The 19,238-nt window shown below is 47.5% G+C and overlaps 1 protein-coding gene across 11 annotated transcripts in view; it reads left to right on the forward strand.

The window, feature by feature from the left end:
* Positions 1-19,238, forward strand: part of CSPP1 (centrosome and spindle pole associated protein 1) — a 471,676-nt gene that overhangs the window by 387,796 nt on the left and 64,642 nt on the right. For 9 of the 11 annotated variants that reach the window (XM_029591419.1, XM_029591426.1, XM_029591424.1 and 6 more), the window contains 2 exons: positions 5,135-5,277; positions 12,362-12,505. In XM_029591419.1, the coding sequence (XP_029447279.1) occupies positions 5,135-5,277; positions 12,362-12,505 (287 nt within the window). The remainder of the gene's footprint in view (positions 1-5,134; positions 5,278-12,361; positions 12,506-19,238) is intronic. The other 2 variants (XM_029591423.1, XM_029591429.1) reach the window with 1 other exon arrangement.

Genomic DNA, 19,238 nt, shown 5'->3' on the forward strand with positions numbered 1-19,238 from the left:
TAAACCCAGGGGAATGGCAGCTGTCGTCCACGGCCTTCCAGATGATTACAGATCAGTGGGGGACGCCGGGCATGGACCTACTAGCGGACAGGTCCAGCGCTCAAGTACCCAGATATTTCAGTCGCAGACGAGATCCTCTATCCCAGGGGATCGACGCCCTGGTACAGCAATGGCCTCCAGAGATCCTGCTATATGCCTTTCCCCCATGGCCCCTGCTGGGTGCCATTATACACAAGATTCAGCAGCACAGAGGACTAGGTCTTCTAGTGGCCTCGGACTGGCCAAGAAGACCCTGGTACGCAGACATGAGAAGGCTACTGGCAGGGGATCCTCTACCCCTGCCTCCTCACAGGGACCTGCTGCGGCAAGGTCCCATCCTCCACGAGGATCCAGCTCAATTCTCTCTTACGGTCTGGCCATTGAGAGGGCTAGACTGAAGAAAAGGGGATACTCTGGGCCGGTAATAGATACACTCCTCCGTGCACGCAAGTTCTCCACATCACTAACTTATATAAGGATCTGGAGAGTATTTGAAGCCTGGTGCGAAACTCGCAGCACCAATCCACATGACGCTAAAATCCCCATCATTTTGGATTTCCTGCAAGATGGGCTCCAGAAGGGTCTGTCTCTCAATTCAATCAAGGTTCAGGTGGCTGCGCTATCCTGCTACGGCCCCAGGAGTGACGGCAACAGCATTGCCACACACCCAGACGTTTCACGTTTCCTGAAAGGAGTCAAACACATTCGCCCGCCACTGAAGTGGCCAGTGCCCCTGTGGAGCCTCAACCTAGTTTTGGAATTCCTAGCAGGACCTGCCTTCAGACCCCTCCGAGGCCTGTCCCTCCGTCTGTTAACCTTGAAGATGGTGTACTTGCTGGCCGTGTGTTCAGCACGCCGCATCTCAGAGCTACAAGCACTGTCCCGCGATCCGTTTCTTAGGATCACCCCAGGGGCTATCCATCTTCGCATGGTTCCTTCCTTCTTACCCAAGGTAGTCTCGCACTTCCACCTCAACCAAACAATATCCTTGCCAACCACGGAAGGTTTGAAGACGTCGGAAGAAGGTCGAATACTGTGCCATCTCGACATCGGCAGGCTATTGTCCAGATACCTGGAAATGTCTGAAGCAGTACGAAAGACGGACCACCTGTTCGTCCTTCACAGCGGGAAAAGGCAAGGAGAAGCGGCCTCACGGGCGACAATTGCTCGCTGGATCAAAGAAGTTATCAAGGCGGCCTACGTAGAAGCGGGAAAACCACCACCTCTACGGGTCAAGGCTCACTCTACCAAGAGCGCAAGCGGCCTCCTGGGCAGAAAATAGGATGCTGTCGCCTGCAGAAATATGCAGAGCGGCGACGTGGTCCTCCCTCCATACCTTCTCCAGATTTTACCGTCTGGACGTCCAGGCCAGGGAGGACACAGCATTTGCAAGGGCAATTCTAAAAGGACCTCGGGCAGCCTCCCACCCAGTTCGGGAATAGCTTTTGTACATCCCATTTGTAATGAGTCCATCTGCTACACGCTAGGAAATGGAGAGATTACTTGCCTGATAATCTCGTTTTCCTTAGTGTAGGCAGATGGACTCAGCATCCCGCCCGGCTGCCGATATACATGGGAATTCATCGTTTCAAGGTAAGCCATGTTTTCTGACATTGGGCATCCACCCTGCCAGGGTCGACACCTTCCTGTTGAGAACACTGGCGGTCTCCAGCTACTGTCAATCGGTCAGGTTAATCATGTTCAGTTCATTGATCGGTCAGTCACACATATATCCATAAAGCTTTTGTAAGGAAGATTACTGAGCGCCTGCGCTTCCTGCAAGGGTATATGTACCACGTGCTGACATCAGATCCGTCTCCACCTGCTAGCACGAGCACACTATACCCATTTGTAATGAGTCCATCTGCCTACACTAAGGAAAACGAGATTATCAGGTAAGTAATCTCTCCATTTTATAGTGGGACATCAACATTTTCAGTACTGGGTTCTGCCTTTCGGACTTGCCTCGGCACCCTGTGTATTTACAAAGTGCCTAGCAGTGGCTACGGTCCATCTACGCAAAAACAGCATTCACGTGTTTCCTTACCTGGACGACTGGCTAATCAAGAGCCAATCCAAACAAGGAGCTCTCAATGATCTCAAGCTCACTATCAATCTGCTACACTCGTTGGGGTTTCTCATCAGTTACCAGAAATCCCACCTAAATCCATCTCACCTCCTTACTTTCATCAGAGCAGATTTGGACACCACAGTCGCAAAGGCCTTCGAGCCCAACGACCGTGCAGACATACTCTCCAAACTAGCTACATCTCTGCGCATAAAGAAAACAGCCTCAGCCCATCAATTCCTCACGTTGCTGGGCCACATGGCTTCCACGGTCCACATCACTCCTATGGCCAGGTTGGCCATGAAAATAACTCAATGGACTTTGAAATCTCAGTGGCTCCAAGCCACTCAACCTCTTTCATCCCAGATTCATGTAACCCACCAGCTGCATCTATTACTTCTCTGGTGGACAAACAAAGCCAACCTGCTGACAATTCTACACTTCCAGCAACCAGTTCCACAAGTAACCTTAACCACTGACACATCCAACTTGGGTTGGGGAGCTCATGTGAACAACCTTCAAACTCAAGGTACTTGGACACAACTCGAAGCACAGTTTCAAATTAACTTCCTAGAGCTTCAAGCCATACGTTATGCTCTATATGCGTTCCAGGACTGCCTTTTACACAAGACTGTTCTCATACAGACAGACAACACAGTTGCATTGTGGTACTTGAACAAACAAGGAGGAACAGGCTCTTATCTCCTCTGCCAAGAAGCTGCACAGATCTGGACCTGGGCCCTGGCACACTCCATGCATCTCCGGGCCACTTATCTGGCAGGCATACAGAACGTAGTAGCAGATCGCCTCAGTTGACAGTTCCATACCCACAAGTGGTCTGTGCATCCTGTGGTTACGACCAGAATCTTCCAACACTGGGGTTAACCAACAATCAACCTCTTTGCATCCGAACTGAATCACAGAGTGGGCAGATTCTGCTCCCTGCACAGTAGCAGACACAATCTTCCAACGTTGGGGTTATCCACAAATAGAGCTCTTTTCCATCCACAACTGCAAAGTGGAGAAATTCTGCTCGCTCTCTCGCAGCTGCCACTCACAGCCGAGGGATGCTTTCGCCCTCTCGTGGTCCAGCGGTCTCCTCTGCGCGTACCCTCCACTTCCACTCATAACTAAGACTCTCGTGAAGTTACGAAGGGACAAGGGCTTAACTATTCTGATAACTCCTCACTGGCCACGCCAAGTCTTGTTCCCAATCCTCCGGGACCTATCAGTTCACCAGCGCATCCCTCTAGGGGAGGATCCGCTTCTGATAACTCAGAACGACGGGTGCCTATGCCACCCCAACCTCCAGGCCCTGACTCTTGACGGCCTGGATGTTGAAAGATTAATACTCCAACCCCTTAACCTTTCGGAGTCGGTATCCCGAGTCCTGGTAGCTTCACGAAAGCCTTCCACGAGACGCTCTTATCGTTCTAAGTGGAAAAGGTTTACGGACTGGTGCACGTCCATGTCCATAGACCCCTTCAGTTGTTCCACTGTGAAGTTTCTGGACTATCTCTAGCATCTGTCAGAATCAGGCCTGAAAACTTCCTCTGTAAGGGTGCATGTCAGTGCGGTAGCCGCTTTCCACAACGGCGTGGGAGATGTCTCTATTTCGACACAGTCCTTAGTCACACGCTTCATGAGAGGTTTGCTCCACCTGAAACCTCCATTGCGCCCTCCAGCCCCAACTTGGGATCTTAACATGGTCTTAGGATGGCTCATGAAACCTCCATTTGAGCCTCTCCACTCCTGCGATCTCCGCTATCTCACCTGGAAAGTAATTTTTCTTCTCGCTATAACATCCGCTCGCAGAGTTAGTGAGTTACAGGCATTAGTCACCTACCCGCCTTATCCTAAAATTCTACATGACAGAGTGGTCCTCTGTACACACCCCAAGTTTTTACCAAAGGTACTGTCAGAATGTCATCTTTATCAATCCATCATCTTACCTAATTTCTTTCCAAGGCCCCATTCAAACCCAGGAGAACAGGCTCTACATTCCCTGGACTGCAAACGTGCCCTAGCCTTTTATCTAGAGCGCACGTTAGCCCACAGGAAGTCCACTCAATTATTTGTTTCTTTCGATAACATCAAAGTGGGAAATCTAGTGGGAAAACAGACCCTTTCCTCCTGGTTGACGGACTGAATCTCCTTTTGCTACCAGCAAGCAGGCATTCCGCTACAAGACCGTGTAAAAGCACACTCTGTTAGGGCCATGGCAACCTCAATGGCACACCTTCATTTGGTGCCACTTATTGATATTTGTAAGGCTGCGACCTGGAGCTCTCTCCATACCTTCGCAGCCCATTATTGCTTGGATAAGGCTGGCAGGCAAGATTCCATTTTTGACCAGTCTGTTCTACGCAACTTATTCTCAGCTTAACTACCCAACATCCTACCAGCGACCCGTTCAGGGTTTTCAGGATGCCCTCCTACCCAATCCACCCCTGTTGTTGTGCCTGTTGCACGTCTTTGGGTGTATTTGATGCATTGCTCAGGCATCCTCAGCTCGCTACTCATCCATATGTGAGGACTACCATCCTGCTTGTCCTATGAGAAAGCAGAGTTGCTTACCTGTAACAGGTGTTCTTACAGGACAGCAGGATGTTAGTCCTCACGAAACCCGCCCGCCACCCCACGGAGTTGGGTTCGCTTGCGATTTGTTATTTTATTTTTCGCACATACTTCTTGCTATACATGAGACTGAAGGGGGACCCCTGCTGAATGCAGGGTTGGTGCCATGCTCAGCATGCCCAGTAGGTGCCAGTCAAAGTTCTAGAAACTTTGACAAAAGTATTCTGTGATTGGGCTCCATCCTGATGATGTCACCCATATTTGAGGACTAACATCCTGCTGTCCTGTGAGAACACCTGTTACAGGTAAGCAACTCTGCTTTCTAGAAGTCTTTTCAGTGGAGGCACAAGCATTGCCAGAAATATATTGTTATGCTTAAATTACATTTTATTAGATAATGGAAGTTAGTAAGGAACTGTATAAAATTCTGTGTTATGTTTTGGGTTTTAGTAGGATGCGAGAGAAAAGTCCAGTGGATGTGTTTGATATGGCCAGACTGCGGATGCAAGCACCAGTCAGGCGACCTTTATCCAAGGACACAGACTCTGTCAACATACAAAACATCCGCGAGTTCAACGATCTCAAATACAGAGGCGAGTAACCATCCTAGCCATCTCTAAAAACCAGGGGGTAGATATTGATAGCCTATATGGCTAAGTAACTTAGCTGGATAACACTTATTCAGTGGCACAACAATGCTGCTGAATATCTGCATAGAAGTTTCTACTTTGCCAAATAAGTTTTATCTGTCTAAGTTTAGACATACTATTAAGCAGGTCTAACTTAGTTGGAAAACCTAACAGGCTAAGTCTTAATATCCTAATAACTGGTTAGGTTTTCCTACTTACTCAAATAAGCTATCTGGCTAAATAGCGTTGCCCTGATCTGCCCACTGCCTGCCCCCAAGTTAGCCGGCTAGCCAGATAGCTGGTTCCCTGTACATACTCAGATCAGTCCAGACACCTGGGTTTTGCCTCCCTTCCAGCAGATGGAGACAGAGAAAAACTTCGAGAGGGCCCCCTCTTAGTCCAGTGTGCCACCTACTTCTCCTCAGTATTTCTCTGTCTCCAGCAGATGGAGGTGGTGCAAAACCTGCAGTTCTTTACTCAGCTTTAAAAAAAAAGATCAGGGAAAATACAATTATAGTGTACTGAAGACTGTTAGGTTTAGCCTTCCAGGGGGTTGTTTAGGTCCTGGTAAGACCATCCCCACCTGGCATACAGCGAGCAGGGATCGGGGACCCCAAAAGTTGCTCCTTTGGTGCTGGGGGTGATAGCTAGGGGACTGGCTCCCTCTCCTTCAGCCTGCAGACGCTGCCAGGGGATCAGGATAGTATTCACTTCTTTGTTTTGTGGTTAAAAAAAAAAAAAAAAGTTCTTTCAACTTGTCGGGGGGGAGGAGGCCCGGTTGGCACGAAGGTTCACATGCTCAGCAGGAGGATCTCTGCAGCAGCTTGCCGTTTCGCTCCTGTTCCCCCCCCCCCCCCCCCCCCCTCATTTCCACCACAGGGCGACCATGCCGCGTATAAGCCACTGCTCTCTGAGCGGCTTCCAAGCCCGATCCCTGCCCTCGGTGCATCTCCGGTGGGGAGGGGGCTTCCGGGAGCGTGGCAGCGGCTTCTGTTGTGCCGTGGTCAGCTGCACAGGCAAAGGGTGCTCCTGCGCCTCAGGCCGATCCGTTCCCCCTCAGTTCGGAAATGGCGGCCATTTTGGAGGCCTTCCATGCGGCTAAGGAGAGTGCAGCAGGGGGAGGGGATCTCCCTCCTCAGTTGTTTCCCGCGGATATGAGGCCCGGGGGGGCCTCGGGGACCCTGATTGAGAACGATTTTTTGCCTTTGGAAGGGGAAGGAAGGTGCCCTTCAGGTTTTCCCCAGAGTTTGTCCTCATGCACCAGGTCTTTTTAGCCAGCAGTGTCTTTAAGCGCAAAGGGGCCCCCGGGAGTGAAGGGGGGTCATGAGCCCCCTCTCAAGGTGCCCAGGCTGGGGGATACGCCTGCCACCCTCAGGCTTCGTACTGTCTAGGCCCCCCGTGGGGCCTAGACAGTACGAAGACTTCCTGCGCTCCCTCCCCGCGGGAGGGAGCGCAGGAAGTCTTATCAGAGGGCTCAGATCTGGATGCGCACTTAGTTGAGGCACTTCCTCCCCCGGTGGATCCGGATGCTGGAGATGATCAGGTGCAATCCCCTGCCATGGAAGAGGATGAACCTCTGCGCTTATTCCAGCGCAGAGGAGTTGGCACCCCTTATTCCACATGTCCTGACGGAGTTGGGCATCCCGTACCCTTTGGTGGTGCCAAGTGCGAATACTGTGGATCCTGTCATGGCGGGCTTGAGGAGTCCGGCAAAATCCTTCCCTTTACACGAGATGATGAGTCAGATGATGGTTCACGAGTGGGATACTCCGGAGACGGGCCTTAAAGTCAGCTGAGCCATGGATAAGTTGTACCCGCTGCCAGAGGATATGCTGGAGCTGCTGAAGCTTCTCAAGGTGGACGAGTCAGTGTCGGTGATCACTAAGCGAACTACTATTCCGGTAGCGGGGGCAGCAGCTTTGAAGGATTTACAGGATTGCAAGCTTGAGGTCCATCCTAAACGGATTTTTGAAGTTTCGGCTCTGGGCATTATAGCGGCAGTATGCAGTAGCTATATGCTACGGGCCAGTTTGCGATGGGTTCAGCAGTTACTGAGCGGCAGGGATCTTCCTCCTCAGGAAGTCAAACAGGCGAAGCGGTTGGAGGCCGCGGTAGCTTATGGTGCAGATGCCCTGTATGGCCTTCTGCATACCTCGCCCAGGACCATGATATCTGCCATTTCAGCAAGGAGGCTTTTGTGGCTGTGTAACTGGGTGGCGGATGTCTCCTCTAAGGCGGAGCTCGGGGTGTTACCCTTCAAGGGAAAGTTCCTTTTTGGTGAGGACCTAGAGCAAATGATCAAGCAACTGGGAAAGAATAAGGTTCATAAACTCCCAGAGGACAGGCTGAGGAGCGCAAGGGGCTTTCCGCCTCGCTCTCGTTTTCAGGGCCAGCAACATTTCATTCAGAGCAGAGCTCAGGGGACAGGACAGCGGCAGACCTCGGGGAGGTCTCAGACTTGGTCCCAATACTTTTGTGGCCGCAGATCCAACTGAGACAGAGCCGCCTGGGAACAAGTGGCACCAAGGCATCACAGTGAAATGCAACCAACCTGCTCCACCGACTCCGCGCATCGGGAGTTGGCTGATTCTTTTACCAGGAGTGGGCCAAAATCATGTCAGACCGGTGGGTTCTAAGCATGATAGAACACGGTTACGCGTTAGAGTTTGCTCGTCTGCTGCGCATCTTGTTTCTCGTGTCTCCCTGCGGCTCCCCAGAAAAGAAGCAGGTCGTCCGACAGACTCTCCTCCAATTGAGGGAACTAGGGGCCATTGTTCCAGTACCCCGCCAAGAACAAGGCCAAGGGAGATACTCTGTCTACTTCGTGGTTCCAAAGAAGGAGGGATCCTTTCGCCCCATCCTAGATCTGAAGAAGGGCAATGGTGGCCCTCAAGGTGCTCCGCTTTCGGATGGAAACTCTCCATTCGGTGATCGCAGCAGTGTGCCAGGGGGAGTTCTTGGCCTCCCTGGATCTGACGGAAATCTTCTTACTCATCGGTATCTGCAGGGGTCATCAGAGATATCTCAGATTTATGATCCTTGGTCAGCATTTCCAGTTTTGCACCATGCCATTTGGCCTGGCCACAGCTCCCTGGACCTTTACAAAGGTCATGGTTGCGGTGGCGGCGGCCTTGCACAAAGAGGGGATTCTAGTCCATCCCCATCTGGACGATTGGCTGATCAGAGCAAAGTCACGGGAGTTGTGCATACAGGCGGTCAACACAGTGCTGCTCCGGTTGCGCTCCTTGGGCTGGGTGTTCAACCTAGCCAAGAGTCATCTTACTCCTTCCTGGATCCTGGAGTTTCTAGGGGCCTGATTGGATACCCACGTGGGAAATGTTTTTCTCTCAGAAGAGAGGATTATCAAGTTGCGAGCTCAAGTCCAGAACTTGATGCTAATGCAAGTGCCCAGGGTCTGGGACTATTTACAGGTTCTTGGTTCCATGGCATCAACCGTGGAGCTTGTCCCACGGTCCTTTGCTCACATGAGACCTCTGCAGTGAGCGTTGCTGTCCCGTTGGAATCCCGAACAATTCCATCTCCAGCTCCCTCTCCCGGAAGTCACCAGGTCCAGTCATCTTTGGTTGCTGACGCCAGATTACTTGGAGCGTGGTGTGGACCTTGAAGTATCTCAGTGGATGGTAGTGACCCACTGATGCCAGTCTCTCCAGCTGGGGAGCTGTATGCCAGCCTCAAGCGGCACAGGGTCAATGGTCAATCAGCCGTCTAGAGATGAGGGCAGTGAGACTGGGTTTGGAGTGCTTCTTTCCCCTTTTGGGCAACAAGGCAATCCAGGTCCTGTCGAACAATGTGACCACGGTGGTTTATATCAACCATCAAGAGGGAACCAAGAGCCATGCGGTAGCTCTGGAGGCGGAGATACTGTTGTCCTGCGCCGAACGTTTTTTGACAATGCTGGTGGCCTCCCATGTAGCGGGAAACTCCAGCGTTCAGGCGGATTTTCTCAGCCGTCAATGGGAGTTAGCAGAGAGTGCCATGGACTTAATCTCCCGCAAGTGAGGTCAGCCGCATGTCGATCTCATGGCACCCCGCGGCAATGCCAAGGCAGAACAGTTCCTCAGCCATAGAAGAGAGCACGTAACGGAGGGAGTCGATGCGCTCGTTGTCCCTTGGCCTCAGGAGGTCCTCCTTTACATGTTTCCTCCTTGGCCATTGATCGGCAAAGTCCTCAGGAGAATAGAACTTCATCCAGGCTGGGTGATCCTGGTGGCTCCAGAGTGGCCGAATCAACCATGGTTTCGGACCTGATCAATCTGGCATTGGATGGACCCCTGCAGTTCAGTCATCTCCCAAATCTCCTGTGTCATGGCCCGATATTTTTGGATCAAGTGGATCGCTTTTGTCTTGCAGCCTGGCTTTTGAGAGAAGGCAGTTGAGAAAGAAAGGTTATCCGGAGGATGTCATTATCATTCTGTTACGAGCTCAGAAGCCCTCCACTTCCATGGCATATATTTGGGTGTGGAGGGTCTTTGAGTCTTGGTGCAAGACACAGAATGTGGATCCTTGTTAAGCCTCAGGTGAACACGAACCTCTCTTTCTTGCAGGCTGGCCTTGCAAAGGGCCTATCATTCAACTCTTTGAGGGTTCAAGTGCTGGTCCTGGGATGCCTGACAGGCAAGGTTCATGGATCTTCCCTGGCGGCTCATCCGGATGTGATACATTTTCTTCGGGGGATGAAGCATTTGCGTCCTCCGGTCCATCGGGTGTGTCCTTCATGGAGTTTGAATCTGGTCCTTAGGGGGCTTGTGTGCAGTGCCATTCAAGCCACTTAAGAGAGCCACCTTGAAGGATCTGATGTTGAAAGTGGTGTTTTTGTGGCAATCTGTTCTGCCAGAAGGATCTCGAAGCTACAGGCTCTGTCCTGTAGACAACCGTTTTTGAGCATCTCTAACTCTGGAATCTCCTTGCATACGGTCCCATCCTTTCTTCCGAAGGTAGTGTCGTCTTTTCATCTCAGTCAGTTTGTGGAGCTTCCAGCCTTTTCCAACGTGGAGTCCAATTCTCCGCATGCCAGGGATTTAAAGAACCTGGACGTGAGAAGAGTTTTATTGCACTATTTGGAGGTTACCAACAATTTCCGACTGTCGGATCACCTTTTTGTATTGTGGCATGGCGCTAACAAGGAGCAGAAAGCTTCTAAAGCTACGATAGTGCGTTGGTTGAAGGAGGCTATTGCCTCTACATATATATCTCATGGTTGCCCTGTCCCTGAGGGTTTGAAGGCCCATTACACATGTTCACAAGTGACCTCCTGGGCAGAGTGTCAATTGGTTTCTCCTCAGGAGATTTGCAGGGCAGCTACTTGGAAATCTCTACACACTTTTGCCAGGCATTACCGCTTAGATGTTCAGGATCCCGAAACCTATCCTTTTGGCGATCGGGTTCTCCGAGCTGAACTCTCGCAGTCCCACCCTGTCTAGGGAAGCTTTGGTAAATCCCAGGTGTCTGGACTGATCTGGGTATGTACAGGGAAAGGAAAATTGGTTCTTACCTGCTAATTTTCATTCTTGTAGTACCACAGATCAGTCCAGATGCCCGCCCACTGCAGAGACTGAGTTACTGGGTTCGGGTGTAACTAAGAGGCCGCTCATCTAATATTTTCTATTGCTTGCCTGATCTCGGGCATGCAGTCTTGCAGTCTTAGCTGCCAAATTCAATTGTTTCTTTGTCCCTCATCCTCTGCTCATTGTGGGGTTGGGGGATATCGTTCTTAAGTTCTTGGTTATTCAGTTGTTGGTTTTTCTGCTTGGATACTGATCAATGCTGAGGAGAAGCAGGTGGCACACCAGACTAAGAGGGGGCCCGCTTGAAGTTTTTCCTCTGTCTCCATCTGCTGAAAGGGAGGCAAAATCCAGGTGTCTGGACTGATCTGTGGTACTACAGGAACGAAAATTAACAGGTAAGAACCAATTTTCCTATAAGTGACTTATCCAGCTATCTAGCAGTCACTGAACATTACCGGATATTCAGCAGCCACTAAATAGCCAGATAAGTCCTACTTATCCGACTATCCGTCTGAATATTGGGCCCTTGGAGTTTAAACATTATAATGAGTACAGTTTTTGTGGAAAATGTTTGAGTATAAATACACAGTGTTCAGGAGTGTAACAGATTTTTACACCTCACTAACAAAGACTGAATCTTGAGCTTAAAAAGATGTTAACTTTAAGTTGGAACATGCTCTGCATTGTCATGAAATTTAGGATGTAGAAACCCAGTGGTGCTGTTCATGATGGGGCACCAAATTGGAGAAGGTTTTGATATAATAAAACAATGGGACAGGGCAGTGTGGAAAGCCAGTGGCATGCTAGGTTCATATGGAGAAGTGTTATCATGATGATGGTACATGATGTGCAGTGTGCAGAATGATTAGACCAATATCTACCACTATCGCTGTGTTAATCTTCATGAGAGGGTTTAAAAATACATACCTTGGATAAAAGGGCAGAAATGATAAATACATTAAAATACCTCAGTAATATACTTAATATATACAAAGCAAGCATTTTTAAAGTGATGATAGCAGCAAAAATAGTGTTGGAATTCTAAAAGGAATTAATAGGAAGACATGATCCGTAATTGTGTCAAGCTAGAGAATATGTAGGATCTGAGATATTGCAATAAGTAGGAAAAATGGACAGTTTGGGGGCCAGCTGCCTTCAGTTTCTGTTTTTCTGTGTTTGTCTTTAAACAGATGTTGATAATATAGCCTTCTCTTTATTCTGCTTTTGAAGTGAGCTGTATTAGTTCATTGCAAGAATGTGTATTTCTTTATAAGAACTCTGCTATAATTTGTGCACTGTACCATTACTACTGATAATCTTATATCCAAGCTATATTTCAGAGTGCTTTCTAATTTAGTAGTGCAAACATTACCTTTGTTATTGTAAATTGAAGTATAGGGCGATAACATGATACCCACTGTCATTCAGAGAGACTCATAGTCTTTATTTAGTGACGTACACATATTTAAAAGGTAACCTAAAATGTGGGAAACTGATTGCTGATTGCCTTATCTACAATACAGACTCAGAAACACGGCAAGATATAAGGCATATGTACCCGGATCCTCCAAAGGATGATCAATCCTTAGAGATACAGCAGCAAGCATTGCTCAGAGAGCAGAGGAAAAAACTGAATCGAATGAAGAGGAGGGTAGATATGATAGAAGGTAAGAAATCCATGAGGGAGACAGGAGTTTGTAAGAGTTTTATTCCAAAGTCCACAACCTGCAGATTGGCTTACAAATGGGACTGCAGTTGATTGGGGAAGTAGTGTGACCGTAGCTGTCTCTGCTATGATGTCAGTATTTCCAGTTTATTAGAAATGAAGTGTCCTAATTTGCTATGGGAATTCCTGTTATATTTTCTTTGACCCAACTCAAATTGTGTCTTTCTTGAGGGACAAAACAGTTAGTGCCCCATTGCCAAAAGTCCAAGAAGATAACAGCTCTGAACTGACATAAATATCTATATTTATTAGCGGAACAATGGCTACTGTTATTGTTATGCTGTTTGTGTGGTGGTAGTATTATTTGTTTTTTGCGTGAGGGGTGCAGGGGGAGGGGAATATCCCCTGATTGAACTTCTTCTCATTTGATGGCTGCTTAGGATATTAATCAGACTTTTTTGTTTTCTTTGTGGGTTTTGTTTTTCTTGCATTTGTGTATCTCCAATGAATTACTTATTTCCATTCAAGATTGTTTTCTTGAAAATTTTGTTTAAAATTGCATAAATAATTTAAAAAGATTTCCTGCAAGTGACCAAGAAAAAGATCTTTAGAAAGCAAACAAAAACCCCTTCTTTACTCAGAGAGGGGCCGATGTAATAAGCTGCGGCAAACCTTCCATGGGTTTTTGCATGTGGGGTAGTATCCGCGGTTTCTGCACTAATCTTATGTGTGTATGTAATAATGCATTTAGAGTAAAAAAAACCGTGCGCACAAACTTGTTCAAAAAGCTGCAGCTGGTTTAGCAGGAGTCCATGCTAATGCCATGCAAAGGAAGTAAATAACTTTTCATGGGCAATGCAGAGAGCCTGCTGGCATTAGTGCAGGTTTTTAAGAAGGTTTTTGTAGCGCTTGGGTCAGGGCAGGATTTAAGTTTAAGCACCTGTCTATAGACGAAGAATAAGTGGCAAAAACCAGAAGAGTGGTCGGAGAGGGAACAGGCAAATGTCAGAAATGCTGAAGGCTCTCTGCTTTGCTAACCCCGCATCACTTTTACCTCTATCACTATATTATGAAATGGGCAGTATCTGCTGTACCCTTGAACAGATAACTCCTGACATGCGGTTGGCAGCAGATCAGCTCTACCCACCTTCAGTTCCACTTCTGGACCACTAACATCTTCCCTGTCTTATGAAAGGGGAAGGCTTTCAACCGAAAATCAGTCATGGGTCACCACATTAATACGGGTTTATTACATAGGGCCTTCAGCGCGTGTTGTAGTGCATGTATCTGCATGCATATTTGTATTGCATGGATTTTCTGCGCATACCTCATATGAATACCATCCCCTTATTACATCCCGCGGAGGTGCCTTCTTTTGCAGTACATTCTTAAAATATACAAGCTGAACAATAGTGCCAATTTCACCATCTATCTTATTACATTGGCCCCTTAGAAAATAAAGTATGTGGATATCTTGAGGTTTCCTGTCAAGTATAATAATGTCAGGTTTAGGATAAGAGAGCTTTTTTCCCTGCTGTCGTGAACTTTTTCGTTCTTTCTTCAGTGTGATTCATCCTTTCACTTTTTGCCATTCCTTGGGAGTTACAGTATTTTCTCTGAGTCTGTTTAAAATTGCCTCTCCAAACCGGACTTGCTCATCTGAGTTACTGTCATAATTTTCATTGAAAAATAATTTTGCAAACTGCTTGTGGTGCATTAAACCATTTCAGAATAAAGTGCAGACTTCTAAAATGTTACTACTTTCTGCAGGCAGTCACTAGGAGCCCACAAGAAACTTCATTGGTTTATATGGAGCTGCCCACAGGTTCCACTGAAATTTTAAAACATTTTAGTATGTTGTGCGGTGTACAAAAACTATTCTTTAACATTGTAATTTCTGCCCCTATACCTGAAGATTAGAGGGAAGGTAATGTAACACCAATTTTTTAAAAAAGCTCAAAAGGGTGATCCTGGAAAGTAAAGATCAATGAACGTGATATTGATGTTGAGCCAAATAGTGGATGCAATTGTCAAGAACAGAATTACCTGGCATAGGAATAAACAAGATTTAAAGGGGTAGAGCTAGTATGGATTTAGTAAAGGGAAGTTGTGCCTTACTAATTTATTAGAAGTTTTTTGAGGGTGTGGATAAGGATAAGCCAGTCAATATAATGTATTTTTAGAAAGCATTTGAAAAAGTCTCGCAAAAATGACTCCTGAGGAAATTAAAAAAATCATGGGATATGAGCCCCTGTATCAATAAGTGTTTAGGATAGGAAACAGAGTAGGACTTAAATGCTTAGTTTTCCTAATAGATAGAGGTGAATAGTAGAGTGGTTCTGTACTCTGTCATTTAACATATTCATTAATCTGAAAAAGAAGCCAGTTAAAGGTGATCAGATTTCCAGATGGCAATAAGTTATTCAGAGCAGTTAAAACATGAGCAGACTGAGGAATTGCAGGAGGCTCTTGTGAGACTGGAGATTTGAGTATCTAAATGACAGATGCAATTTAATGTGGACAAGTGCAAAGTGATATACATAGGGAAAAATAATCCTAGTTGGGTTTCACATTAGGAGTTACTACTTAGGATAATCACCTTGGAGTTCTTGTGGACAATGTGCTGAAATATTCTGCTCGGTGTTCAGAAAAGCAAATACAAATCTAGGAATTATTTGGACAGGAATAGAAAATAAAACTGAGAATACTGCTTCTGGATAGATCTAAGACATGCCTGCACCTTGAGTATTGTGTGCCATCAGGGTCACCCCATCTCAAAAAACATATAGCAGAACTAGAAAAGATATATATAGAAGATCAGCAAAAAATGATAAAATGTATGGAGCCTCATGAAGAAAGGCTAAATAGGTTAGGGCTATTCAACTTGAAGAAAAAATGAATGAAAGGGGATATGATTGAGGTTTATAAAATCATGAATGGTGTAGAGCAGTGGTCCCCAACCCTGTCTTGGGAGCCCACCAGCCAGTCGGGTTTTCAGGATATCCACAATGAATATGCATGAGAGAAAATGTGCATATTATGGAGGCAGTGCATGCAAATTTTCTCTCATGCATATTCATTGTGGATATCCTGAAAACCCGACTGGCTGGTGGACCCCCAGGACAGGGTTGGGGACCACTAGTGTAGAGCAAGTAAATAAGGAATGGTTATTTACCCTTTCAAATAGTACTGGGATTCAGGGACATTTCATGAAACTAATTTGTATCAGAGTTAAAACAAATTTGAGAGCATTTTTTCTGTCAATCCACAATTAAGTTGTAGAATTTTTTGCTGGACAGTGTGATCCAGGCTAGTAATATAGCTGGGTTTAAAAATGTTTTGGACAAGTGTCTGTAGGCAGATGTACTAGGAACTATTAGCTAAGTAAGCTTGAGAAATGTAACCTCTTACTACTGGGAGCTGACAGTGAACAACAGGGAATGGATCTCCCTACTAGGATTTGCCAGGTCCTTTTTAAGGTGATTCAGATTAGCCACTGTCAAAGACAGTGGTGTCTCTAATCAAAAGTATTTTTTTGGGGAGTGGGGCAAGTCTAGGTATGGAAGGAAGCAAGTCAAAGTGCCCTGTCCACACATCATGCCCATCTCCACAGCATAGCCTCACCCCTTTAAATTAACTATAAAAGATGATACAAGAAAAAGTCTTCAGGGCCTTCTATGCATTATAATTACCATTAAAGTAATTATTAGCATTATTCAACCAATTGTTCTATATAGGAATGAAGGTTGGAATCGATACAGGATGGGACAAAATCTCAATATAAACTCTCATCTGTAGTTCTGTAACACAGTTCTGTAACACAGAAATTCCATGAACAGAGCAAAGGCATTTTTCCTTATAATTTTCCAAACAAAAATATATTTCCTCTGCACTCAGGCACGCTAATCCATACCAGTGGGTTATGCATCTTTACCAGCAGATGGAGATGGAACAAAAGCTGACATCATGGACATATAGCCCCATCTCAACATTAGCCCGCCAGTATTCTCCGTTTCCAGCAGATGGTGGACATGCATTTCCCTTCTGGGGCTTGCTTGTGTTAAAAACAAATAAATAAATAATGAAAGGAAAGGAGAAAATAGAAGACATTTTGAACCCTGCTTGACCTGAGGGTGACACCAGTGGATCCCTCACTCGGTTGAGTGTTTTCAGTCCGGGAGCCTGCCCCAGGCATGGACTTAAAAAGATAAGCTGTTGGAGCCAGAGGGAGACTCGGCAGTGACGGTTTGTGTCCTCTCCCCTTGTATATGGAGACACGTTCATGTTCTCAGTCAGGAGGGATGAGCTCAGGTACGCAAAGAAAAAAGGGAAAGACCAGAAAGTTTAGGGAGGGTTTTTCCCTTCCTTCCTCACCAGCTCTCCTTCCCTCAAATTTGGGTTTTCAGAATATTTTCCCCCTTTTCCCGCTCACTTCCCTCAGAGTTTAGTGTAGAGCGGGTGGCACGGGCTTGGCGAGTTGAGCAGCTGTTGGCTAGGCTCCACTCGTAAGGCTTGTTTTTCTTCAGCCGCGTGGAGGCCTGCGGCAATGTGTTTTCCTATGCACCAGCATGTGTGCGCACTGCGTGGTGGTGCTCTGAAGAGAATGCACAAGTGCATGTGTGCTTGTGCATTTAAGACCGTGGCCTATATAGAGCACGGAAGGGTATGCTTTGAGCGTGTTCTATTTGAGCACATACTGAACGCCCACCATTTGAGCAAATGCTATCTGGAGCGTATACTGAGCACACACTATGGGGTAGATTTTTTAAAAAAGCGCGATCGCGTACTTTTGTTTGCACAGCAGGCGCAAACAAAAGTACGCTGGATTTTATAAGATATGCGCATAGCCGCGCGTATCCTCTAAAATCCTGGATCGGCGCGTGCAAGGCTGCCAATTTTGGGCAGCCTGCGCACACTGAGCCGCGCAGCCTGCCTCCGTTCCCTCCGAAATCGGAGCGGCCTCGGAGGGAACTTCCTTTCGCCCTCCCCTCACCTACCCCCCCCCTTACCTTTGTTCCTAGATTTACGCCTGCAAGAAGCAGACGTAAATCTATGCGCGCCAGCGGACTGCTGGCGCGCCCCGAAACGCCACGTCATCCAGTCCCGCCCCCCGACACGCCCCCTTCAAAAAACCCCGGGACCTACGCGCGTCCTGGGGCTCTGCGTGCGCCGGCGGCCTATGCAGGGCTTTTAAAATCCGCCCGTATATGAGCACGTACTGGGCGCCTGTTATAGGAACACCTGTTATCGGAGCACATGCTGGGCACACGTTATAGGAGTGTGTACTGAGCGCATATTGAGTGCACACTGTCTAAGCTCCTCCTATCTGAGCACCTACTGTCTGGGCGCATGATATCTGGGCACATGCTAGCGTATCGCAGACTGGCTGAGCACATACTGTTTGGGTTTTTAACATTGAGCGCATCCTCTCTGAGCGCATCCTGTTTTGGTGCATGCTGTCTGAGTGCATACTGCATGCTACCATGGCCCTTTGCTGACATGCATTTGCGAATGCTCTCCTGGAATGTTTATGGTGCTGGGGGCGTAGAGGTTTCAGTGTCCAACTCAATTGGCCTAGAGATTGTCTCCAGTCCTTAACCTCGCAGCCGATACCAGTTCAGGCCCCTTTGGGGGTCGCTTCCAGACAAGCTTCTTTTTCAGGAGTATGCATTAATGAAGTCATATAAAGACAGTTGGCACTATGTGTATGGTGAAATTATATTTATGTTACTTGCCATCTCAGGGCAATAGAGCCATCGCCTTCTCTGTGTCTGTATCAGCGCTGACTGGACAAGATGATTTGCCTACTATGGTTTTGTTGACATTGGACCATCCCCTCATACTGAGGGGAAAGGGGCAGAAGATGATACAATGAATGTATTCCCTCCTTAATTTTCCATGACCAAGATATCTACAAGAGATGTGGGTGAGTCCGACAGTGTTAGCCTTGGGCTGGTGAGCTCCTAGATGGACCCATCCTCCTTTTTCTGACTGGAATCCCAGGGTCTTCATGTTTTTTTCTGCAGGGTTGCCCAGCAGAGACTCCGGGCTCCCACATTTCTACCACTACGCAAAGGCGATGAATGGAAGACCGCATTTAATACCTGAGATGGTCACTTTGAATACTTTGTGATGCCGTTTGGCCTTTGCAATGCCCCTGCGGTATTCCATTGGTATAACATATCCCCGAAGACCTCATTCATCAAATTCTGGCCCAGTCAAACTGCGGAGTATGCTGCTGTAACCACAGTAGTCCTAGCACCACTGGATGTATGGTTTTGTCCAGGATGTGGAAGGAAATGGACTCCACATGAAGTGACCCCATGTGGAGCCGGATGGGAGCAATGGTATGAGTGACCTCACCAGGTAGTGGTTTTCCATGGATGAACGAGAGAGGTAAAGGCACTGGGGAGCAGATGGTGAGAATTTGGAGATGCTCAGTCAATTGTTTACGGATAAAGTTCCCACCAGCCCCCGATCCACTAAGGCCAGGGTATGGAACTCCTGGTTATCTAATTTGATAGAAACGGGTAGCGTCAATGGAGGAAAAGGCGAAGTCTGGCCTAGGAGCAGACCTCCTGCTGAACCTAGGCCGGGAGTTTCCCGGACAGACTGGACATTGGCTATGGTATGTCTGGGTTGACTGCAGTATAAACAGAGGCCCGATTGCTGGCGGCAGCGTCATTCCTTGGGAGAGAGTCTGCTCCAGCCCATCTGTGTAGGCTCATCTTTCA

Source organism: Rhinatrema bivittatum, chromosome 2, assembly GCF_901001135.1.
Source record: "Rhinatrema bivittatum chromosome 2, aRhiBiv1.1, whole genome shotgun sequence".
NCBI classification, from domain to species: Eukaryota; Metazoa; Chordata; class Amphibia; order Gymnophiona; family Rhinatrematidae; genus Rhinatrema; species Rhinatrema bivittatum.